Source organism: Podarcis pityusensis, assembly GCF_964106645.2.
Source record: "Podarcis pityusensis genome assembly, chromosome: 1".
In the NCBI taxonomy this organism is placed as follows: Eukaryota; Metazoa; Chordata; class Lepidosauria; order Squamata; family Lacertidae; genus Podarcis; species Podarcis pityusensis.
The window spans coordinates 91,830,207-91,856,408 of record NC_138028.1 but is presented as its reverse complement, the minus strand read 5'-3'; the positions used below and the strand labels follow the sequence as shown (position 1 = coordinate 91,856,408).

The window sequence follows — 26,202 nt, the reverse complement described above, 5'->3', positions numbered from 1 at the left end:
TCTTTATACAGCACTTAGAAGTTAAAAGGGAAAAACACTACTACTATTAACAACAAACACAATAATTAGGCCTATATCCACACTTTCACACCTACTAGCTCAATAGTGGACAGATGGTCAACAACGTTCCCCTCCTTTTCTGGCTCTTAACGGAAGCGTATCTGAAACATGAGTTTCCTTGTTACCTCTCCTCTCACTGCTTCTATGCCTGAATCCTAAGTTGTACCCTTAGGCTAATAGCAGTTCCCTAGAAATGATCTTATTACTTTCTTGCTACTGCCATATGAGAGCCATTTGGGTTGTGTATTTCCGGAAATAAACCACTTGGCTGAAATTAAATCAGCGTTGTACCAATTAAATACATAAGCACTTCTTTGAGCAAGGATTACAGCTGGCCTTTGCCAAGGGGGTTGGACTCAGTATCTTATCAGATCATAATCCATCACTTGCTGCCTGTTCTTGTTGTAGAGTTATAGCATCAAAGCTGCAGAGAATGGAATTTGCATCAGTATTGACCTCTGATGGTTGAAACAATTAAAATAGAAGGGGACCTTGATTTTCAATTGGTTCACTTTTGAGTTAAAGTTGCACTATGTTCCATGAAGGGCTTCTAATCAAGAAATTCAGGTGAAAAGTAGCCTTGGGTGTACTGAGCAGTTTCTTTGGATCCTGGCTATAGCATTTTATAAAACCCTTGCTTTGTGTCCGACACTGGCTATATTTAAAAGGCGACAAATTTAAATGGCTGGTCTTCTATTTTTAACTGCAGATAGTCTATTTTTAGCTAGATAGCACTTAAAAAAATGCTGTGGAGTCACTCCATGAAATATAACATGACTGCTCTGGTCGTAAATTACACAGTGAGGAAATGAGAAGCATTGCAGAATTTCTCTTTAGTTCAGTTCAGCATCATTACACAAGTCGCTGTTTCAAACTTGGCTTCCTTGGACTTGAAACATCATTGCTTTTTAGAACAGCTTTCTAGAAGATCTTATTTTTCCCTCTCTCCAGACTGTTTCACTTGCATCTTGTTGTGTTTTCTGTTCAGCCCAGCGGCAAAGCTTCTTTTTGACCTTGCTTGTAATGGGAAAAAGAGATTTTCTTCAACTCCATAAAATACTCTGTGCTGCTCCTGCTCAGGAAATGAACTCTGCTGTGCTGTTGCAGGCACAGGATGGATGATTAGGAAGGTGAATCAGGGGAAGAGATGTAAAATTTTGTTCTTAATTTATAAACAAATCAGCCAAAACCTATATGCACTATCATTCTTCCTTTTTTTTTTTTTTTTACTGCTCCATTCAAAGGATGGTCATTATATGTCAGATATGGGCTTAAAGCAGTTAGGCGGCAACTCTGAGGGTGAGGTTTTATACGTCATTGAAGTTTTTCCCCATTGATTCATTAGACTCCTTTTTTAGCCATTAGTCCAGCTGTTGGGTAGAATTCAGGAAGTGTTGATTGGACCCACTGACAGCAATAATTGGATTTAGTTGTTGTGATTGATGACAATGTTATTTAAATTAGCTGGCTGTTCTTTGATCCAAGAGCACCTAGTATAAGACTTCATAGATAATCCTGGTGAAGTTATGGAAGTGTGGGCCTGACTAGGAGACCGCTGGAAGTCTCATGTAAGCTGCTTCTCTCAAAAGAAGAGTTAGATATAGTTAACAAACAGTAAAAATCCTTTATGTTTGTTTTCAGTTCTCTTTAGTGGAATTTAGTATAAACGTAGTGTGTTGATTAACAAACAGTAACAAACTGAATGGAAAAGGGGAAACATATACACACACATACATATATGTATATATATACACACACACACACACACACACATATACATATACATATACTGTCAGGGAACTGCCATCGGAAGGAAGGGAAGTGAAAGGGCTCACACAGGTTGGGAGAGACTCAGCAGCTGAAGAGGGAACCAGTAGGGGGAGAGGAGCTGAGCTGAGGGAAAGGGAGCTGGAGGGATGGCTCAGAGACACTTCCAGCGAAAACAGTGGGGAGGTTTCAGGACCTCCTGTAGGGACACCCACTCCTCGCCGGAAACTGTCACGCAGTGAGTCCAGAAGACGTGTTTCCGTTAAGGAGCTTTTATGTTGGAAGCGATTCCGAAAGCAACCACTGTCGGAATCTGCCAGCGACTGACGGAGCCATGTTTAAGGGGCTCCGTTACAGACAGAGGTTTGCAAACTTGACCAAACTCTGAGGGACTAGGATTTTACACACAAGCAGCTCATCGTCCCATCACAGCATTCCGACAGTCTCCGTGAGCAGCTTGTGCAGGAGAAGGCATCATGAGCAACCCAGCCGGAACCGGAGAAGCAGGAGCTGGAGCGGGTCCAAGCCTGGAAGAAAGGTACCGGGTGTTGGAGGTCCAGCTAGCGCTGCAGACGGCGAGGCTTGAGGAGAGGAGGGCTCAGGATGCAGACAAAAAGGGGAAAGACACCCAGCTCGTCAGAAAGGTACCAGGATTGGTGCAGAAGTTTGGGGGGGAGCCCAAAGACTATCATGGCTTTCGGACAGAGATGCAATATGCCCTCAATCTGCAGTTTGATGAATTCCCTGACGAGGAATCACGAGTGGCTTTCGTGATTGGGCATCTTGAAAAGGGGGCGAGAGACTGGGTTAGACCCCTGATGGCAGCGAATAGTGACGTCCTAAAGGACACGATGAAGTTCTTTCGCGCCATGGATCTGATGTTTTCCAGCGATATTGAACAGGGAGTGGTCCGCAGACAGTTAATGGCTTGCAAACAGGGGAGCCGATCTGTCCGTGAGTACTGGACTGAGTTCACCATGTTGATCCATAAATTGGGGTGGGATCTATCGGCGGAACCCATTCAAATGCTCTTTGAAGAAGGGCTTTCTTCGGCTGTGAAAGACGAACTTTCCCGGGCGCCCAGGGCGGAGTCTATGGACCAGCTGACCAAATCAGCGCTGACCATAGGAGCGCGCCAGGAGGCGAGAGCATTGGAGAGGCGGGAAGGGAAGGGGGAACGTTGGAAGGAGTTCCGCATTCCAGACATTCCAGAGCCAACTTTCCCGCCGGCAGAGCCGATGGAAATCGGAACAGCGCGCGCGCGCGCAGTTTCAAAGCCCAGTGAGGGGGGAAAGAAGGAGGGAAAAGGCGCCCGGAAATGCTATCTCTGCCAACAGCCAGGTCACTTTGCCAGAGTCTGCCCCCAGAGGAAGGAATGGCAAGGGATGGTAGGAGCTGTGGAGGGAAGAGAGGAAGAAATACCGAAGCAAGTAAAAGCCAACGCCTGGCTGCCACCGTCGGGGCACAGCAGCCAGGCCAAAGAGCAGTGAAAGTGCCCACGCCAGAACCTCCTAAACCCGCCCTAGTGATAGAAGTGGCGCTAGAGCTGCCAAACGGACACCCTCTAAAGATAAAGGCGCTGTTGGACTCAGGCAGCTCCTGCAATTTCATGAGCAAAGAGTTTGCAGCTGAACACCAGATACAGACGATCCCTTTAAGCAACCCCCTGCAGGTGACCACGATCGATGGCAGGGAGCTGTTGGGAGGAGAAGTCAGCTTGCAGACCGTCCCAATGATAATGAAGGTGGCAAGGCACACCGAACTGATAGCGTTTAATGTGGCCACCTTGGGAGGAGCTCCCATTATATTGGGGATGAGCTGGCTAGCGTTACATGATCCGCTGGTGGGCTGGCATCAGAGAGTGGTTTCTTTTGGTTCAGCACATTGCTTAGAACACTGCAAAGAGGGAAAGGGTTTGGCAGGGGCCCAAGCCACCCTAGCAGGGACTGAAGTAACGGAGAACGTGAAGGTACCACGACAATACGCAGATCTCCGCGACGTCTTCAGCGAAAGGGAAGCTGACCAACTACCCCCGCATAGACCCTTTGACTGTCAAATCAATTTACTCCCTGGGGCACAGCTCCCTGTAGGCAAGCTGTACGCCATGTCAGACAGAGAGATGCAGGAGCTAAGAGAGTTCATTGACAAGAACCTGAAGAGAGGGTTCATCAGAGAGTCCAGGGCGGTGGGGGGCAGCCCAGTGTTTTTTGTGGATAAAAAAAACACGAACAAGCCGAGGCTTGTGTGTGACTTCAGGGCCTTAAATGCAGTGTCAGAACCAGTGGCTTTCCCTATGCCCAGGATTGACGACATTTTGACAAGGGTCAGGAAGGGAAAGATTTTTACTAAACTGGACCTAAGGGGGGCGTACAACCTGATACGAATAAGGAAGGGGGATGAATGGAAAACCACCATGTTCACCCCTTTGGGGGCATTTGAATATTTAGTTATGCCCTTCGGCCTACAAGGAGGCTCCGCGTGCTTTCAATCGTTTATGAACCACGTCCTGGGGCCTTTGCTTTACAAGAATTGTGTGGCCTTCTTAGACGACGTGTTGGTGTATTCTGAGAATGAGGAGCAGCATGTGAGAGACGTCAGAGAAGTGTTGAGCAGGCTGCAAGCCAACCAGCTGTGGGTGAAACTGGAGAAGTGTCAGTTTCATACCAAGGAGGTGGAATTCCTGGGGTATCGCCTGTCAGACAAGGGATTGGCCATGGATCCCGGCAAGGTCCAGGCGGTGCTGGAATGGAAAACACCCAAAACAAGGAAGGATGTGCAGAGGTTCCTAGGATTTGGGAACTTCTATCGTAAGTTCATCCGAAACTTTGCCCACCTGACGGCGCCCATTACGGACTGTCTCAGCAGTAAGAAGAAGTTCGTTTGGACTGAGGAGGCGGAGCGAGCATTTGAGGAACTAAAAAGGGCCTTCGCCTCGGAACAACAACTCCTGCATGTGGATTTACAAAAACCGATGAGAGTGGAAACTGACGCATCAGACAGAGCGATTGGGGCGGTGCTTCTGCAGCCAGGGAAGGAGGAGTCAGAGTGGAGACCGTGTGCCTTTTTTTCGCGAAAGCTGAACAAATCCGAGAGGAACTACACGGTGTATGACCGAGAACTACTAGCCATTCATGAGGCGTTCCGGAGATGGAGGCACCTGCTAATTGGCGCACAACATAAGGTGCAAGTGTGCACTGACCACAAGAACCTAGAGTATTGGAGGACGGCACGAGTGCTCAACCAACGGCAAGTGAGATGGGCCCAGGAGTTCTCCAAATTTAACTTTGAGATTTGTTACGTGCCAGGCCCAGAGAACATTAGGGCGGACGCTCTCTCACGCAAACCTGAATATTTGGAGGGGGAGGGAGCACCCGAAGAGAGACATGTCATTCCAGAGGACCGCTGGGTGTGTGGGGCGGCATTGGTGGGACAAAGAGAACTGGTAGAGGAAACAGAGAATGATGAATACGCCCAGAATAAGCTCAGAGGTCTTAGGGGTGAGGGAGAGGAACCAGGGGGTTTCGAGGAAAGAAATGGAGCTTTGTATTACAAAGGGGCACTGTATATCCCTGAAGGAGACTTAAGGGGGAGGGTACTCAAGCAGTTGCACGACAGCCCCACGGCGGGGCATTTTGGACAACACAAAACCATGTGGTTGGTCACCAGGGAATTTTGGTGGCCTAAGGTGAGGGAAGATGTACGGGAGTATGTAAGAGGGTGTGAACAATGCCAGCGAGCCAAAGGGGAGAGGCGGGCACCGGCGGGGCTATTAGAACCCTTACCAACCCCAGAAAGACCTTGGGAGGCAGTGTCGATAGATTTTATGACTGATCTGCCGAAGTCCAAGGGGAAAACAGCCATCATGGTGGTGGTAGACCTACTAACAAAGATGTGCCACTTTGTAGCCTGCTCGCATGCAGTCACGGCGGAAGAGACAGCGAAGTTATTTGTAGAACACATTTTTAGGTTGCACGGGGTGCCATTGAGGGTGGTCTCAGACCGAGGAAAACAATTTACTTCCAGGTTCTGGAGGAAGCTCATGAGCTTACTGCAGGTGGAGGTCAACTTTTCGACTGCCCGGCACCCTGAAACCAACGGGCAGGCGGAAAGAGCAAACGGGGTCCTCCAGCAATACCTGAGGTGTTATGTCAATGACAGAGAGAATGACTGGGTAGAAAAGTTGGCGCTGGCGGAATTTGCCTACAACAATGCCGAGAATGTGTCCACAGGGATGAGCCCCTTCTTGGCTAATTATGGGTGTCATCCCAGGGCTTTCCCAGGGGGAGAAGGGGAGAGATGGGGTGTCCCGGCAGCCGAGCATTTTGTAGAAGAAATGGAAGCAATCCATCGTCAGCTCCAACTCAACTTAGAAAAGGCGAAGGAAGAATACAAGAGGCAGGCAGACAAGAACCGAAGGGAAGGTGAAACCATAAGGGTGGGAGATAGGGTGTGGCTGTCAACCCAAGGGTTGCCGTTCAAAGGAGGTTGTAAGAAATTAAGACCCAGGAGATTGGGTCCCTTTGAGGTCATTCAACAGGTCAACCCAGTGGCTTTCAGGATCCGGTTACCCAACCACATGAAACTGCACCCAGTATTTCACAGGTCGTTACTGTCACCGTATGAGGGGGGACGAGAAGGGATGGCCACTCGGGGACCGGTCATAGAAGAAAGGGAATGCAGCAGCCATGTGGCAGAAATCCTCGACGCCAGGTGGAAGGGGGATCAGGTGGAGTATTTGGTAGCGTGGGAAGGAGAACCGGAGTCAGAAAACACTTGGGTAATGGCAGAAGATATCAATGACGAGGTATTGATAGAAACGTTCCATCAAAGGTTCCCAAGGAAACCTCAGCCTGTGGAGAGGTTCCGGAGGGAATACTTTGGGACCACCGATGAGGAGGAGGAGTTGGAAGGATTCTCGGAATCGGAAGGGGAAGGGGAGATGGACTCTGAGGAGGAGGAGTACTTCGAGACCAGGAACCGCAACAGGTGGAGAGAAGTGTTCGGGACATCGGAAGATGAAGGAAGTTCATTCCGGGGTTTTGCCTCCTCACCGCCCGTAGAGGAGGGGGCGAGAGGGGATGAAGGGGGCCCTGGAGGGGAGGTGGATGTCAGGGAACTGCCATCGGAAGGAAGGGAAGTGAAAGGGCTCACACAGGTTGGGAGAGACTCAGCAGCTGAAGAGGGAACCAGTAGGGGGAGAGGAGCTGAGCTGAGGGAAAGGGAGCTGGAGGGATGGCTCAGAGACACTTCCAGCGAAAACAGTGGGGAGGTTTCAGGACCTCCTGTAGGGACACCCACTCCTCGCCGGAAACTGTCACGCAGAGAGTCCAGAAGACGTGTTTCCGTTAAGGAGCTTTTATGTTGGAAGCGATTCCGAAAGCAACCACTGTCGGAATCTGCCAGCGACTGACGGAGCCATGTTTAAGGGGCTCCGTTACAGACAGAGGTTTGCAAACTTGACCAAACTCTGAGGGACTAGGATTTTACACACAAGCAGCTCATCGTCCCATCACATATACATATCTATTAAGATGAAAATAATACTGAAATACAGATAAAATATGAAATGTGAAAGGAAGTGTTGTGAGAGTGATGGAAGTCTATTACTATTATTATTTTGTAAAATAGCATTTATTGTATTGAAATATACTTTTCTTTATTCTTTTACTGTCTACTTTTCTTCGCATTTTTTTCCTTTCCTTTTTCCTTTTTCTTTACATTATTCTTTATGTATGGCTTGTTATTGATGTATTTACTTTGCAATAAAAATTCTTTAAAAATATAAAAAAGGGGGGAAACAGTAAAAATCCTTTACGTTTGTTTTCTGTTCTCTTTAGTGGAGTTTAATATAAACGTAGTGTGTCAATTAACAAACAGTAACAAACGGTAGTGGCGCCCTGCCTGTGGAACGCCCTCCCATCAGATGTCAAAGAAATAAACAGCTATCTGACATTTAGAAGACCTCTGAAGGCAGCCCTGTTTAGAGAAGTTTTTAATGACTGATGTTTTAATGTATTTTTAATCTTTTGTTGGAAGCTGCCCAGAGTGGCTCGGGAAACCCAGCCAGAAGGGCGGGGTAGAAATAATAAATTACTATTATTACTATTGTAAAAATCATTTGCATTTATTTTCAGTTCTCTTTAGTGGAGTTTAATATAAATGTAGTGTGTTGATTAACGGGGGGAAATCCCCACACACTTGCATAAGAATACAAGATCCAGCATTCAGACGCCACAGATACCTACGAGAACCCCTCAAGCAGGATATGAGCGCAATACCACAAAGTCATGTTCCTCAGCAACTGATACTTGGAGGCATGCTGCCTTCGATATTAGAGGTAGTATATAACCATCATGGCTAGCAACTGGTCTCCATAAACATATTTGGAGAAAATCAGATGAAAGAGAGTAAAGTCAACCAAGCACCGCATGTACTTGCTAATGATGCAGAGAGGAAACTCTGGCACCCCTGGCTTTTAAAAATGTGCATGTTTAACGGTCACCTGCCTCAGAGTCTGGAACGATGTAATTCTTTTTCCAGTACAGGACAGATAGGGTCCCTTCCTGGGTGATCTCCAGTGGTCTTCAAAATGGTGTTGCTCCCCAGTTATCACAGGATGCCCCCCTTGACACGAAAAGGACTATAGTCTCGTTACCTTCAGAGCTGCCTTTCTGCTTTGGGGCGACTTGATTTGCTGTTTGTTTGAAGAGTTAGAAGATTGCCTCACAAAAGACTGAGAGGTTCATGTCCTCTCGCCGTCAGAAGTTGGTGGAATGCTTATGGCCAGTTGTAGGAGTCCAAGTTCCAGAACTCTGCCGATGAGCAGTTGTACTCTTAGGCAGTGGCAGTTGAAAAGGCATAGGTGAGTTATTTGGGCAGAGGGGAGGGTCCACAACCCTGCCTCCAGGTTCACTCCCTGAGTCTCTGGGCTGGCCAAGAGGCAGAGTCTTCTTTCTCCATGGTCTTCCCACACAGTGCTTCTCCTTTACCCGTTGTTGCCATGGAGATAGGGAGATCCCTGAGCCATGCTTGGTCAGGGGGGTAGAAGAGGAGCAATGTAGAAGAGCTGGCATGGGGGTAGGAGGGAAATATAGCTGGTGGGATGGATGTGGATTCGGCCTAGAGGGAGCAAGGAAGAATGGAGGATTGGTTTTCGAAATGCAGTTTGCTGTGGAAAGGAAGGCTAGAGAAGGAGAGGTTAGATCTAGTAACACAATTTTTTCTTAACATTTTGTGTGCATAATTCCCTGATTCATTTTGGATCTTAATCTGATCCTAAGATAGGGATGTCCCTTTGAATGAGTGTTCATGCCTTTGAAAGAGTGTTCAGTGCTGGCCAAAAGCAAGCAGCCGTGTCAGTTTGCTACAACAAAATTAACATAAAATGAGCCTTTTTAGTAAAACCAACTGCTGCTCGTCGTGTGTTATACAAGCTTTCAAGTGGCACCGAACTCTTCCTCGAGCTGAAAATACTTGAGAACATATTTTAAATGGATGGAGGGTGGGAATACATGCTTCGTCGTCAGGACTTGAACCTGCTGAATATGAGACCTAAGAGACACCAGGAAGGGATTTAAACTGGTATGCCACACCACCGTCCTCTTGACATGGAAGAAAACCAGCTTCAGGGAGACCAGCAAGGAAGCCTTTTTAAACCAGTGGTTCAGAATATAACTGACTGGTCTCTGTACCAGTTTGCTCACTAGTCTTTGTAAACTGCTGCTGTTCCCTGTGATAGATTACTTTTGCTTCTGACTTGCTTGGCCTTAATCCCACTCCAAATTTAAATGAATTGAGCCCTGGTGATTCTTCCTCTGTCTGCAAGAGGTGATGAGTTTGATCTACCTGTAAGATTGAGAAGGATGCCAGCCAACCAAAGGATTGAGAAACTCCAGATTTTTTCTCTAGTGTGAGCCTTTAGGAGACTATCTAAAAGGGGGGGGGGGCTATGACACCAGTGGCTCTCCGTTTGCTGTTGAATTGCAAGTCCCATCATCCCTGACCATTAACTGTGTTGGATGAAGCTAATGACAGAATCTATCAACTTCTGGAGGGCCATAGGCTCTCGAACCCTGCTCTTTCCATAATATGACTTTAGAAGCTTGTGCATCAGGCTCTGGGTGAACGTACCAGGTTGTGTTGGCATCTGTGTTGGTGGCCAGGTAAAATACATCAGGATGCTATCATATGCTTACAGAAAAAAAAATGTGTTCCTGTTTATATTACTCAGCTGCCAAAGTGGTGGCCTATTATCTACCAGAATGCTTCCCTTGGGAAGTTCAGAGGGGTTTGTTTTCATAACTGTGTGGAAAGCTTTTGTTCTTAAAAATCTGAGGTCAAAACTGGACATGGCCGTGGTCTCTGCTCCTCTCTTTTCCTTATGGATTAGTCATATTATTTTCCTGCTTTTCTGGCATCAGACAGTGACATGGAAGAGGTGCATTGGAATGAAACAGGTAAGTCTGAGTGAACATTATTGGGGGAAAGGGGGGGAATTTGACATGAGTCAGGTGCGTCTCTATATGTAATTTTGCCTAGACCTGGACAGCAATATTGACAGTTTTGTTAGTTTTCCTTTATGGATTAATCTAATTCTGTGTGTAAAACTTTCCCCCTATTCTTTTCTTGGATCTTTAGGTTCGCGATGCAGCAATAAATAGCCTAGTAGAAATCTACAGACATGTAGGTGAACGTGTAAGGGCTGATCTCAGCAAAAAAGGATTGCCACAGTCTCGGTGAGTGAAGAGTTTCTGGTTTTGATGTTCTTATTTTTCAGCGCTCTTCAGTTTCTTCTGCTGCTAAATTCTGAGCATCCTTTGCTTCTCATCTGCTGAGTGTTATAACTGGTTGGACCTGATCCCTAGTGTTCAAAAGCCTTGAACAAATCAGAAAGATTGTAGTCTGAGAATGATGTTGTTTTGTTCAGTTGACTATAATTTGTACATTACTTGTTTTGTCTGGTAGTCTGACAATCGGGATGAATAAAGAAAATCTCAGAATTATGATGTGGACTTGAAAATTGTGACATTTGAAAAGTTAGCATCTTTGGGAACATTGTCAGCTGTGCTTAACTATAAGGACTGCACACCTGCTGTTTTAATAAATGAGAAAGCTAAGATTGTAGAATGTACTGAACTTTTTCTGGAATAATGTAATTCACAGCTTGTGTGCACTTCTGAGGTGTACCCTTTTGTCTTGCTCATTTAACACCTATATCTGACTAATGAAGGAAGAGTTTTTTCTTTCTTTCATTAAAATTAGTGGCACAAATATACTTTGGTTGATATCAGCGAACCTTTGCCAAAGTCTGCATTCTCAGTTGGAAGTTTTGCAATGTTGATTGTTCAGTTGTTTTATCTTCCCTCTTGCAAACCAGGTTGAACATCATTTTTACAAAATTTGATGAGGTCCAGAAATCAGGAACCATGATCCAGGGATCAGGTGGTGAGTAGAAATATTGTTTTTGCTTTCTTATAAAATGAAATCAGTCGTTTAGAAGAATTGTACCCTTTATCCAAACTTCAATAAGTTGTGGTTAAGACCTGTTTGAAATTAGTGGGATGAATGAATAACAAGTAAATGGGTTTGTGTTTTTATTTTGTGATTGATGTATCCTATTTTTTTATTGCCATTAAAAACAAAGCATGCAAGTTGCTTTCAGAACTACTGAAAAGGAAGATGGTGTATTTAAAAAAAGCATCACATTGGTTAGGCTGGGGCCAAAGGGGTTTGGAACAGAAGCCTGAGTGAATTTTCATTCTGAGATTAATAGCTCTATATGAAAGCAACAAGACACTTTGTGTTAGCATTCATATACTGTATATTCCTATTCTGCAGCTGTAAAGTTATCAATTCAATATTCCTTTTATTTCATGTGTTGTTGTAGCCTTCAGCCAGCCTGGCATAGTAGCAGAGCTTGTTCTTTCAGTATCATATTATGAGGGGATGTGGTCAAATTCTAAAGTGAGCACTGGAGAAGCTATGTTGCTAGTAGCCCATTGCTTTCGCCTGAGAGGAAGCTGGACATTGTTCAGGGGTCATCATACGGCTATGTCTGGAGCAGATCTTCCCAGCTTGTGCCTGTTTTTGGTGTAAAATGCAAACAAGCATTATATTGTACATAGTGTTGGTGTCTGATGCAGTCTTGGAATGTCAGTAGATTAGTGTGTGATTTAACAATTAGTTTTTTGGGCAGCTGTCCATGTGGGTTGACAGTAACCAGCATCAAATAGAGTTTAATGCAGTCATTCGTGAAGTCTTTAGCTCTAATAATTTTATGTTAAAGAACAGAAATGTTGCAAGCCTTCTAATAAATAGACTGGGTGTTCTGCAGATTTTGGGACCTTAATCTTTCATTTTCTCATATTTGCTGCTGATATTTGCCAGTTTGTGCTGAGATGCTTTACTTCGCTGTAACATTGAGAATGCAAGTAGCTTTCATCAATCAGGATCTTCTGAACCTCTTTACAACCAGCAGCAAATAAGTTGTTGTGATTGTTTTGTTTAATGAAGAAATATATTTGCCATCAAACACAATTTTTGGGTTTGAAGGGTCAGCTTCATACTTTTACGCTTCCATGACCACTATAAGTAAGTTTCAGATCACAGCTGCTTTGATACTTGAGGCACCCACAGAGTTTGATGCCTTCCACTTTTCCAGAAGCAGGTTCTTTAATTGTAGAGGGAATACGAGGTAGTCAAGATTCCATTGTTATATTTTGGAATGTATTTATCCTCATTCTCTTACATCCACATTAGAATAATGGTCCAATTAGCTTGATTTACTTTGGAGGTTTATGAATTCATGGGGGTTCAGAACTCAATGGGGGATTATCTGGTGTCTTTGAAGGTCACCTTGGTGAAGAGGTAGCTAACTTGAGAAACAGTAGCTTTCCTTGGACCATCAGTGCAGGCGAATACAGGTGTTTCTCCCCTCTGCCATAGATCATGATGCCCTGGTTTACAAAGAACATGAAGGGTGTATGTATGGTGGCATTACTCCACTCAGATGAAACCGGCTGACTTCAGAAGATGTCATAGTAACATGGTGATGGCTCCTTTTGTTCCCTTTGGTGCCCATTGAATTGAATCAGATTTATATTGGATCAGTACCTAGTCAATTATGTATGAATCTCCTCGAGAAAAAAAGTAGCCATTCTCCCCTTTGCAAAGTTATATTAAAATCTGAACAGAAAAGGCAGTGATATGCGGGCTTGTTCCTTATCACTGTTTTTCCCCCCAGCAGCAACATCCAACAGAGTATCTAGATCCAAAATCCCAACATAGGTTTAATTTCCCCCAGAAACAGTACTTGAAAGAAAAATTAAAGCAATGGGCATCAAGTAGCTCCTGGTGTGATGTTACTAGCACCAGAGAGTTTAGAATTTGGTAACTGTATAGACTTAGAAATGCTGTTTTCACTGAACAGAAACTTAATTTTGTTCATTGCTCCTCTAATATGAAGCTTGCATCTTGGTTTTGTATAAAGTAACTATTTTGTTGAGAGAGAGAGAGAGAGAGAGAGAGAGATGGATGTTATATAAACACATCCCAAGTTCTTGGAACTCACCAATACAGTAGTACCTCGGGTTAAATACGCTTCAGGTTACAGACTCCGCTAACCCAGAAATAGTGCTTCAGGTTAAGAACTTTGCTTCAGGATGAGAACAGAAATCGTGCTCCAGCGGCGCAGCAGCAGCAGCAGGAGACCCCATTAGCTAAAGTGGTGCTTCAGGTTAAGAACAGTTTCAGGTTAAGAACGGACCTCTGGAACGAATGAAGTACTTAACCCGAGGTACCACTGTAATGGAGAATTTGCACCCCCCTCCCCTGGGAAGGATGTTGGACTGTAACTCCCATCATTCCTGTCCATTGGCTATTCTGGGTCAGGCTGATGGGAGTTGGAGTCCACCGACACTCAGAGTGCCACAGCTTTCCCACCCCACAAATAAATGAATCGACCATTCTTTAAATATGAGAGGTTTTTCCCCTCCCTCCTTCATTCAAGTCCATCAGCATTTTCCTTAAATAGATCTTAAGAAATGCCAGCATTAAGTTCCTTATCTACAGGGGCTTTGTTTTTAAGCTTTAATAGTATTATGAATAAAATGCCAGTTGGTGGGGGTAAATTGCAGCTTGAAGTGGGCTTTACTTTATATAAGAGGAAGGAGGATTTCATCTTGTGGATATGCTGTTGGTTGCTAAGTTACGAGGAGGTCTTTTCAGTCCTTCGTAGCCAGAAAATGGAGCAAAGCTGCACATTGGATTTCTCAGTGGTTCTTAGCACTGTGCATATTTGTGTGAGTGTGTCTCTTGTTTTACCTATAATTAATCAGTCTCTGGAAGCAGAAATTGAAAGTTCTTCCTTCACCTCAGGGTTTCAGAAAGAACCAGAATTACTATTTTTTTCTGCTTTTTGTAATTCCTTGGATGTGCTTGCACTTTTCATAGAGATGTATCCCACCCCCTTCTGCATGAGAGAGCCAAAACTCCAGGCATGCCCATTCCTGTGATATAGTGTGTGGATCTTTAATTAAATATAAGATGCAGGAAGGAGTGTCTTTGGTTATAAATTACTCCATAGAACCAGTCCCTTTCCATGTGAATATAGTTTTAAGGTTGCTGATTCCCAGTCCAGTGAAAATGAAGCACAGAGCAGACACTTATGGTGGTGATGATGTTTATGTTCCCAGCCTTAGTTGTTCTCTGTGTGTTAGCTTTGTGGTTTTGACTCATAATTCAGTTGTGGCAACTTATTTATCATTTTCTCTAGTGCCCCACGAGGCAGCTCTCCCATTAGGTGTGTGAGGTAGAAGTTAATAGCAGGGCATTTGAAATGTGGTATAATTCATTCTCCTTTAATCAAGAAAGCAGCTGTTCAATGCCAAAGCCAGATCAAATAAGTTGACTTCACTATCCAGAGCTGCAGTTCCAACATAGCGAGAAACAGGGATGATGGAGGTACATTTTTACTTTCAATTTGATGCCTTGGCTTCCCCTTTCCAATTAAAAAGAGGCATTTCACCAGTGTCTCCCATTATGTCTAAACCAGGAAACTGAGCTTTATTTGTTATGCTGATGTGTTGAGTGATGTGCAGAGGCCACATCTGCACTGTAACATTTAAAGTAGCACCATACCATTTTAAACAGTAATGGTTTCCCCCAAAGAATCGTGGGAAACATAGTTTAAGGGTCCTGAGCAGGCATAGGCAAACTCGGCTCTCCAGATGTTTTGAGACTACAATTCCCATCATCCCTGACCACTGGTCCTGTTAGCTAGGGATGATGGGAGTTGTAGTCTCAAAACATCTGGAGAGCCGAGTTTGCCTATGCCTGATCCTGAGAGTTGTTTGGAGACCACTATTCTCTTCACAGAGCTATAATTTCCAGTGTTCTCTGGGGAAGAGGGTTTGCTTGTTAAACCACTCTGGGAATTGTAGTGTGATACAGCTTTGGAATTACAGTTCAGATGTGGCCACAGACCTCTTGGTTCAGATTTAACAAGGAACTCTGGCAAACCAGGAATGGAGCAGCAAAGATGGTACGCAACAGGAAGAAGTAGCTTGAGGGGTCTGGTAAGGGAGGAGGGCTCTGCCCAAATGGCTGTTCCTGGTTTATGAAGCCGGGAATGATAATAAGAACCAGGCCCATTAGAAATTTCAGCATAGGTGGCACATCAAAGGCCATAATCAGGAATGGGATGGAATGCCTAAGGTGAGACAAAGAGTGTTTGCTTGCTTGCCTGTATTGACTCTCTTGCAATGTGGAGCTAAGGGAACTCTGTGTCTTACAGCCCACTCAACACAAAACACCAGAGACATAAAGCAGGAAGTTAATGCCTGGAAGTCCCACCTTGCCCTTTTGGTACAGTTTGGACTGGGGCGGCTGCAAAACTGTCCTGATTAAAACTCCATTGCAATGTCGCCAAGCCTGGTCCTGCAGCACCCAACTTTCTGGAAACCAAGCCCCTCCCTCCCTGCATAACGTACAATACATCAGCAGCAGGTATAACTGAAAAGGTGACTGTGGTTGTTTTGTATCCGTTAAAGCAAGCCTCTTATAAACTCAGAACTAGAAAACAAAATTGGATACTTTTAATTTTCTTGTAACAGGGCATTTATGTTTTGGTTAGGCAGAGAGGTGTCTCTGTTCTGGATCTTGCCATGGAATTTATGGGATACTTATTAGGTAGGAGTTCTGAAAAAAGCAAATACTAAAATATGCATAACTTAACACTTTTATTGAAAGATGCCTATTTTTTTGGGGGGGGGTGACCCCATATTCAGTTGAAGAACTGTGTCTGGGTTTGTTTGTTTTTAATACAGGATTACAATTCCTGAATGCATTAGTGGCTTCCCTTTGAGTTAAAATTTATTGAGATTTAACTTAATCAGCCAGTGACGGGAATGGTACCCAGAGGGTTCCTTGTGATCTGCATCCAATGAAATTGGTTAGGCTTTCCAGTGAAAAGCATCGTTATAAATAACATTTTTTAAATCCCTCTGGTTGCCTCTGCTGGTTTTCTGAACAGAGATGTAAAGAGCTGGGGGGGGGGGGGAAGAATACTTCCTTTCTGTTGAATCCTGTTGTACATGCAGAGAGAGGTTGTGATGAAAGGAGCAAGCACCGCTTTTCCAACTGCAGAGGAGGCTTTTATTTTGGAGGAGTGTAGCAGTTGTTTCCCATGCTGGGTCAAAGAGGGTGGAGAGTTAACTCCTGTATGAGTTGATGCTTGCACTGTAGGACTCCTTTCAGATCCAGCCCTTGTCTAGCATCACAGGACTTCTGCAGATCATGACTGCCAGCAAAGGTAGGCATTTTGCTTAACAAACAAGCAGGCAGTGTGTGTGTGTGTGTGTGTGTGTGTATATATATATATATATATATATATATATATATATATATGCATATATATGCATATATATATATATATATGTGTGTGTGTGTGTGTGTATATATATATATATATATATATATATATATGCATATATATGCATATATATATATATATATATATATATATATGCATGCTACAGATGACTGAGCCTGTTTATGCCATCAGAAGTTATTTTCTCCTGACAAATGGATTTTTCCCTGCCATCCCCCCTGCTAGAGGCATTACCACCATGTAAAAAGTTTAGGCAAATGGCATCTCTTCATTAGATATGGAAGGGATTTTTTATGCTTTTTTTTTTTTTAAGTCTCTGTATAGGAATACAGATAAACTGATCTGGAATATTGTAATCATATTTCTAGGGGCAAAATGCCTTGTAATGTGTGTGGATGCTTGTTGGTATGTTTGTATGTCGCACGGGCATTAGAAGACAGGCAGATTTGGTTAGGGGAAGAAAAGAAGAAATCAGTAGTACAGTAGCTTATGGAAGGCTAACAGCACATTCCTACTATACATGTTTATTTGGAGGCAAGTCTCACTATATTCAGTGGGACTCGCTTCCTAGTTAAGTGTGTTTAGAATTGCAGTCTTCCTCGCAATAATTGTTTAGGCGCAATACGTTTGGGAAGCGAAAGTGAATGACAGCTAAGAGCCTGCTTCTGTTTTCCTAACAGCCTAATTCCGCAGCAGCAAGAAATGTATGTTGAAGTGGGATGCATAGTAACATAGCAGAGATGGGGGTTGGGGGTGATGCTGAATCACCTGCAATCTTGTGAAGCATTAATTTGCAGGGAGACACAGACCGCTGCTTTTCTCTTTGGGGGAACCATTTGCATTAGCCATCTTTGACTTAACTGTGTTTGTGCTGTTCTCTCCACACTCTTTCCAAAGACTGGCAGGTGCTTTTCTGTGAAAACAAGGCTTTCTCTGCTGCCCTTAAAAAAAATCTTCTTGGTAAAGCATGATTCACTTGTGTTTTAACAGATTAAACAGGAGGGAGGAACTGAAGTATTGTGGCTGATAAGGGATGCAAGACACAGAACTTTGCTGCCTATCAGTTCCTTTCTGTTGCCTATTTTATCTTGAAGGGATCTGCTCTTAATGTTTTAAGGAGATGTAAACTGGAGCTTCTAAATTGGTTACAACTCTTATCTGTTAACTGTTACCCTAGGCAGTAAAATTATATGATTACATTATCTCAGTGCAGGTGATATTTGAACCTGTTAAAGTAATGGTAGTTAGCTTAATGACGCAGGAATATAATGCATTCAGGTCCATTGCTTGAAATGGGGGGAAAAGGTTATAGATTGTTTCTTTTCAGCAGGATTAATAACACTGAACAGTTTTTCTAGTATGATTAAGAATCTAGCAGTATAATTAGCTATGAAATAGCAAATGTATTGTTTGCACCAATCACTTCCTTTAATTCCTAGTACAGTATAAAGCTGCTCAAGTATTATGTTGGGTAAGACTGCTGTTAGAACAGGGAAGTGATGGAAATATTCATGACCCAGAGGAAGTTTGGAGAATAAAATAATTAGCATTGTAAACCTTTTGCTTTGCCACTGCTTCAATAACGGTCTCTTCCATCTCCTCTCACTGCACAGCTGCTTTCTTAGGCTGCAGTCCTGTGCATGCTTATCTAGTAGTTGACTCTCCTGAACTCAGTGGGACTGACAATCTCTAGGATTGCACAGTTTGCATTTAAGAACAAACACGACCCTACCTTCTGAAACATCCTGATATTGTAACTTTTGGATTTGCAACCACAATTCTCAGACACAATGCCCCTGCAGAACTGTGTGTGGTGTTGTAAAGCCTATTGGAGGTGGTTCTTTCGTGCTTTCCTGGTTGGCAAATGATTGGTCGTATGTCAGTGGAAAGACTGATTTCTGGGAAACCCCCCCCCCCCAATTCCTTATATCAAGGGATAGCCATTTCTGAACTGTCGTCATTTTGATGGCAATGCCTTGTGGACACTTTTCTGCCATATGGAAAGTTTATACTGGGGCAGTTAACAGCATAAAAACTGATGAAACCATATCCAATAATCAGAGTGACAGTTATAAAACCAACAGTGCCTAACCATACACTTCCCATTCAAAAGAGCTGGACAAATAAAAATTTGTCCACCTAAACATGTTCAGAGAAGGGGCATCATGTCCCACAGGAGGGGCAGAGTGCTGCAGGGAAAAAGCCCTCTCTTGCACTTGCATCCTCCTAGCTGTTCTCAGTTGTGGGACCATAAGAAGAGCCTCTTCCCCCTCATCATAAACTGCAAGTTGGGACTTAGGGTGGAAAGTGTTCCATCATCCAGTCCTTGAGTCTCAGATCATTTAGGGCTTTGTATCCTGGTACCAGTAACTTAAATGGAGCCCGACAGCTCACCAGCACTCAGAATAGGAGTGATGCGAGCATTTCACTGTAGGATGGCTTCACTTGTTGCAGTTTTCCTATACAGAGCTCATCTTGATGAAGCAAAATGATAACATGGGAAGCCCCTCTTGGTCTGTCAGGCAATACGTAAGAGAGGCACAAAACATCCTGTGAGTGTGTATGTGAATGAGTTAGCCAAACATGAATCCCAAGTATCTTCCTTTTATGCTTCCACGGATTCCACAGTCTCTGATATAACCTTGTTTATTGCCATAAAACGCATGTGTACACCACAGTATATTTTTGTTCACCTCTCAGTGTTGTCTGCTTCATCATCTAACCGTCCACATATCATTTAACGCACATCTCAAGCAGAAATGCTTGAGCAGACATGCCTTAGTTTCTACCTAAAAGGCCCATAAATAGTTGGTTTGCTTCATACAGGAGCTATCAAAATAGAGGTCTTATTTTCCCTATAGCAAAGATGCCTACATCAGCTGTCAATAAAATAAAGTAAAATAAAATAATAAATAATAAAATAAAATAAAATAGAGTACTATACAGGGAATTGGTCGGGTGTTCCCCAAATCCCAGCCTAGACTTTGAACCACTAAGCTTGCAATCCTGTGCACACTTGCTTAGAAGTAAGCCTCAGAAGAGGGATTTACTTCTGAGTAAGAAAAGGAACTGGCTCAAAGCCAGATGTCATGTGCTCATCCTAATGCATCCGGAATAACTCTTTTATAACTATCTACTGCTATGCTGTCTTGTTTGAGCTTTGTTAAATATGCATGATTATTGTTACATGTTCATTGGCTATGTTGTGAATTGGTGCAAATTCCCATTCTTAATGAATGGAAGCCTCTCTTTTTTATAGCGCTAATAGATATAAACAAGTACTGTCTAATGAATGTCTTGTTTGCCTACTGAAATAATTAATCATACCCTCTGTACCACCAGAGGAATCCTATTGCTGTGCTGTTCTAGGCAAAGTGAATCTCTTCCTTGTTTTCTTCTCTAGCACTAGACAGTAATGAATAATGCTGCCTCACTTTATTTGCATGCACAGTCTCTAGTGAGTTCACTATATAATGCAGGACATTAGGGAGGAACACTGCCAGTAATTCAATTCCACTCCCCTCGCTACTGACCTAGTCTAGGCTATGTGACAGCCACAATCCCATTGTTGTGTGTAACATGTAGTCAGCAAGATCTTACAAAATGTACTCAGTAATGTTCAACAAATGTAGTCCTGCTAAGAAATGAGATTTCTCTATCCTATATTACCTTTTCTCGTAGTTATGTATTACCACTACTACTACTACTATTAATATTATTGCTTATTAAATTTGTATACCTCTCTTCATCCGTAGATCTCAGGGTGGTTCACAACATAAAATTACAATATAAAAGCCGCAAAATGCATAATAAAAATAAGAACAACAACATGTAGGGTTAAGGAGCAAGTTCTGTGGGGCCAGATCCAATATTTCCTCTGACTCTCATTAACTGATTTCATGAGGATTAATTAATAACGGAAGTACAAATATTTTAGAGCTCAAACCTCCACGCTGAGGACGATTCATGGTGATGAGTGTCAGTGACAATGATCCACAAGAATGGATACTGTACCAGACAGAAATCACTCATTGGCTTGGAGTGGCTCTGAAAGAAATGTGCAGCAATGGTTATCAGTCCTATATTCTCCTAATTAGTCTATCATCCTTTATCTTACTTTCAGCAACTGTAGTTTTAAAAGCAATAGCTAATTATTGAAACAGTATGGATCATTTAATGAGCATGGTGTCATAGAGCTACTTTGGTGCTGCAAATGCAGCAAATATAAACTAATATATGTTTAAACTGACATCTATGTAGTCGTTTTTCATTCCATCCATTGTTGTTTCTGTGAAGTGCAGTGCTATATTGATGATGATGATACTTTTATTATTTATACCCTGCCCACTCTGGGCGGCTTGCAGAATATCTTAAAACATAATAAAAACATAAAGCGTTAAAAACCTCCCAATGCAGGGCTGCTTTCAGATGTCTTCTAAAAAGTTGTGTAATTCTTTATTTCCTTGACATCTGAAGGGAGGGCGTTCCACAGGGAGGGCACCACTACTGATAAGGCCCTCCTCTTGGTTCCCTGTAACTTTGCTTCTCGCAGTGAGGGAACTGGCAGAAGACCCTCAGAGGAGGTCCTCATTGTCTGGGCTGAGCGATGGGAGTGGAGACGCTCCTTCAGGTGTGCTAGGTCAAGGCCGTTTAGGACTTTAAAGGTCAGTACCAACACTTTGAATTGAATTGGAAACATACGTCCTGGCAGCCACTCCCAGTCACCAGTCTAGCTACTGCATTCTGGACTAGTTGTAGTTTCCGAGTCACCTTCAAAGGTAGCCCAACGTAGAACGCATTTTAGTAGTCCAAGTGGGAGATAACCAGGGCATGCACCACCCTGGCGAGACAGTCTGCTGGTAGGTTCTCATCTGGGGTGGAGCTGGTAGACAGTTGTCCTGGACACAGAATTGACCTGTGCCTCCATGGACAGCTGTGAGTCCAAAATGACTCCCAGGCTGCTTACCTGGTCTTTCTTGGTACGGTTACCTTGTTCAGGACCAGGGAGTCCCCCACATTCACCTGTCCCCCCCAAACAATACTTCTGTCTTATCAGGATTCAACCTCAATCTGTTAGCCGCCATCCATCCTCCAACCGCCTCCAGACACTCTCACAGGACCTTCACCACTCTAACAGGTTCTGATTTGAAGGAGAGGTAGAGCTTACTCTTACTCTTATTTTACTTATAAATCGTAATTGCACTCATTTGAAGCAAAATTGAATCCACTGCCTTTATAGTGCAAGTCATGGAAAAAGACAAAGCAAGATATACAGTGGTGCCTCGCAAGACGAAATTAATCCGTTCCGCGAGTGTCTTCGTCTAGCGGTTTTTTCGTCTTGCGAAGCAACCCTATTAGCGGCTTAGCGGATTAGCGCTATTAGCGGTTTAGCGGCTATTAAAGGCTTATCGGCTTAGCGGCTTAGCTGCTAAAAGGCTATTAGCGGCTTAGAAAAAGGGGGGGGGGAAATCTCAAGACTCGCAAGACATTTCCATCTTGCGAAGCAAGCCCATAGGGAAATTCGTCCTGCGAAGCAACTCAAAAACGGAAAACTCTTTCGTCTAGTGGGTTTTCCGTCTTGCAAGGCATTCGTCTTGCGGGGCACCACTGTACAAGGATTTCTTTGGAACTTGACTCAGCTTCATTGATTCATGCTCAACCTTGAACTTGGTGAGATCTCCTCCGCTGCCCTCCTGTCTCATGCAAGTGAATATTAGTTGTGCAACTTTGTATCATTTTGCCACAGATTATTTTGACAAAGTGTTGCCTTTTCGTTCTCTGGTTTGTAAAGAAGTGATCAAAAATATGACTGCCGACATATTTCTCTCTCTCCATCTGGTTGAATCGAATAACAGCATGGGAGTTTTCTTAGAGCTAAAAATACCAAGTGCAATAAATTCTCATTAGCACTGCTGGGCGAAAATAGCACAGAATTCACAGGTCTTGTGGAGCAGGTGTAGATAGACCAAGATTTTATTTTACTGCCTAGCCACAGGGTAAAAATTATAAGCAGAGTTAATGAGCCCTACTATGGAGGTGCTGAAGTAGATGACTGATAAAGCCCTTCCTATGCACTCCGTAGACCCCAAAAGTAGATGCTTTGCATACTTTTAAGACTGTAATCCTCAACACTCTCTTATAAGATGACAAGTCCTATTAAATTGAGTGGGACACAATTATGGGTAAGCAGATGCCTTCACTGCTGCTTTAGTCATTAACTCGGGACGATTGCAGATATTGATCAGCCTAAATAACACTTTTATTTGGCAAATTTATAGAGTTTACAGCTTTCAACATCATAGATCTTACGCTCACATGCAAATCTTCAGAATAATACAAATGTGAAATGTCTGAAATTGGGGGGGGGGGGGAATAATTCAGTGAGCTCATGCTTCAGCATAGCTTCACGGAAACCAGTGGCTTTAGGTAAATATAATTGGTTACTGAATTTCCCGTTTCTTACTATTTAAATAAAATATTTTCTCCTCGAAAGTTGGCCCTTACATATTTTTTTCCTGGTTCTTGGAGCATCTGTCTACTGGCTGGAAGTTCATGATTACTGTTTGATTCTGTGGTAATATGCCTAACTTATCATCAGCTCAGGTTGCACTGAAGTTGCATATATGTCAAAGCATTTGGCTGGAAGGTCTTGTAGAGGTCTGGCTATTGTGATGCTGCTTCTGCTTCTCGTTTCTGTTTTTTGTAATTATGGATTTTAAATTTAATTTTAGTGGCATTTATGTGCTTGTTTTTAAATTATGTTGTGCATTGCCCTGAGCACAGCATGCGCACAAGTTGGGAGTATTTTACATAAATAAATTTGACAGAATAAAGTCAGCTTCCTTGTGAGTCACATTTTTTTATTTCCCATCACTTAATATATATTTTTTTGAGAAACAAAAAACAGCACACAAATATATGCAGCTTGATGTGGTATGCTGAATCTTCTGACTGTGTCATAGAGAGGCTGATGCAGTTCTGGGTATGATTAAACCTTCTGCTGTTTCATTGCTGTGATGAGAGTCTACTTTATTGTTATTATTTACTTAAAACAAGCTACTAACAGAGAATCTGACGGTGCCTACAACTTTTGCTCCTATAAAGCTACATCTGAAATCAAAGTGCTCTTAACCATCTGTGTTTAAGTCTAGCAATTAGTTTTATGGCTGAAATATGCACAGGAGACAGATTTGTTTGAGAGCTTCCTAACTTTAGTACAGCTAGATGCATTCAACTGAGAGTGGAATAATTGGGGTCATATATAATGGTGCTATGCTATAAATGTATTTAAAAGCACAAATGCTGCAAATGCTGACCCTGTGCACAAAAAAGCACTTGGTCACGAAGCAGTTTCTTTGGTGGGCTGTACTAAACTAATGGCATTTCTTCAATATGGTTCATGTTTAGGGATAATCAGTTATTCTACATCTAGCTAAGTCTCGGTTGAGGACTTGATGCCATTTGGGAAGTATGGCTGCTAACATTGAAGAGGCAGTTTCCAGTGGTGATCACACTGCTTAAAACAGCAGTAAAGCTCACTGTGCATGTATAACATATTAAAATAATTAGATATGCCCATGTTCTTCTTCCTAGAAAGCATAACCCTTCTAGTTCCTTCCTGTGCAATTTAGTTTCATAAATTGCATGCAGGACCAGGGGGTGAACATTAATATTTCAAAAGAGAACTGCAATTGCTGCATTATCAGAAGTTGTAAATGTCATTTATTATGTGCATCCTAGGGAAATGCTGGTGTCCATTTGGTCCTTTTAAAAAGGGAATACAGCAGTATCTTATACTCATCCTTCTCCCCTTCCGCCTTTGCCCTTACAACTGAAAAAAATTCTGAAGCCTCTCCCCCGCCCTTTCATGTATTCAGGGAGAGTTGGTCCAAGTTGGAATGCAATTCTCATAGACCAGGGATGTCCAACAGGTCAATTGTGATCTACTGGTAGATCCCTGCAATGTTTTGGTAGATCGTGGTCGATCTCTGGCTCCCTTTCCTCTGCATTGGTAAATCTGACTCCTGCCCCACCCCCTGTCCTGCCCTCCATTGTTGTTTGAACTCAGGAAGGGAAGACCTCTGTGTCGCTATTTTCATCCATAGTGATGTTTTTGTGAGTGTCTTAACCCCAACTTCCCTTGCCTCCCCCCCACAAACGGATCTCCCCTCCCCAAGGAAGCCTGCACCTTAACCCCCCCAATGGGGCTTTCCTCCTCCCAAAAAAGCTCAACAACTTTGAGCTGAACCCCTAAAAAAAGGGGGTAGATTACTGCCAGATTTTAATTCTGAAATAGATCGCAGTCTGTTGGGAGTTGGCCACCCCTGTCATAGACACTTAGAGGGAAGAAGAACAAAGCATGGCCTTTTAAATTGCCGTACTCTCTGGAACCCCACCAGTCTCTCCGTCTCCTCACCTGAGAAGGGGGTATTAATGACCAGGCTGTAGTTTTTGTTAACCCCACGGTCTAGGGTGGGATTCCTCAAAAGTGAATGTATTACCGCCTGTTTAAGGGCAGTGAGCACAACTCTTATCACACAAAAAGTGTTCAGCACACCCTAGTGCAACACAATCAAGCTCCCTGCCTGCTGCAGAGAGGGGTTACACCCTTGCAAGCGTCCTCCCCAAACCATAAGGCTGCAATAAACTGAAACTGATCCTGGAACGTATCAGAAGGCCCTTGTCCTGGACTCCTCGACCGGGGTTTCAACAGCTGCAACATCCAAGGCACTGCAGGGCCTAGCGACTTTGTTTTCATAGGGCCATGCAAACAACTCACACCATGCAAACTGGGTGTTGCAAAGGTCCACCTGCTACTTCTCATCTGACTAGCCTCTGGACCATCCAAAAGAATTCTGCTGAACAGCTCTTGGGGAGGTTACAAAGTAGTTATTCTTCACCTTCACTGCCTCTTGTTAGGTTACATGATTCTGCCTGCCAAGTGTCTGGCCAGGTTCAGAGTGAGCTTTCCACTGCTTGCACTCTGATCATCTCCCAGCCTGCTTCATAGGCCATAGCTCCATAGTAAACCAAGGGAGGGTGTGGGTTCTGCAGCAGTGGGGCAGACCTTTGGGAGTGATCATGCTGACCCCCCCCCCCCGTCTCACCATTGCAAGGTGAGACCAGGAAAAAAGGTAGAAACCTTCTGCATTTGAGATAGTGGAGTCTGTGCTTGCTAGGCCATTTAGGCGCAGCTGTCTACTCCCTTTCCTGCACTGAAAGCAGCTTGCTGAGTTTGGCTGAGGTCATTGAGGCTTGTTTCCATAAAATGTACTTACCCAAAAAAGTAATTGTAGAAGTGGACTTGTTTCTGAGGGGTTAGAAGCCACTGCAACTGATTGCATCAGTGCTGTAATCCAGAATCATGTAGCTGGTTTAAAATAACACCTTGGGTGTTAATTATTGAAAAACTTTCTTCTGTCTACCTGCTTTTAGGATTAAGTTAGCATCATGGGATATTAATGTCCATTTCACTGTAAATGTATGGA

At 43.5% G+C, this 26,202-nt stretch overlaps 1 protein-coding gene across 1 annotated transcript in view; it reads left to right on the top strand.

The window, feature by feature from the left end:
- The window catches only part of CLASP1 (cytoplasmic linker associated protein 1), a 172,947-nt gene that overhangs the window by 55,570 nt on the left and 91,175 nt on the right, over positions 1 to 26,202 (top strand). Inside the window, exons 7-8 of the mRNA XM_081009704.1 lie at positions 10,465 to 10,562; positions 11,204 to 11,271. Of these exons, the coding sequence (XP_080865830.1) occupies positions 10,465 to 10,562; positions 11,204 to 11,271 (166 nt within the window). The remainder of the gene's footprint in view (positions 1 to 10,464; positions 10,563 to 11,203; positions 11,272 to 26,202) is intronic.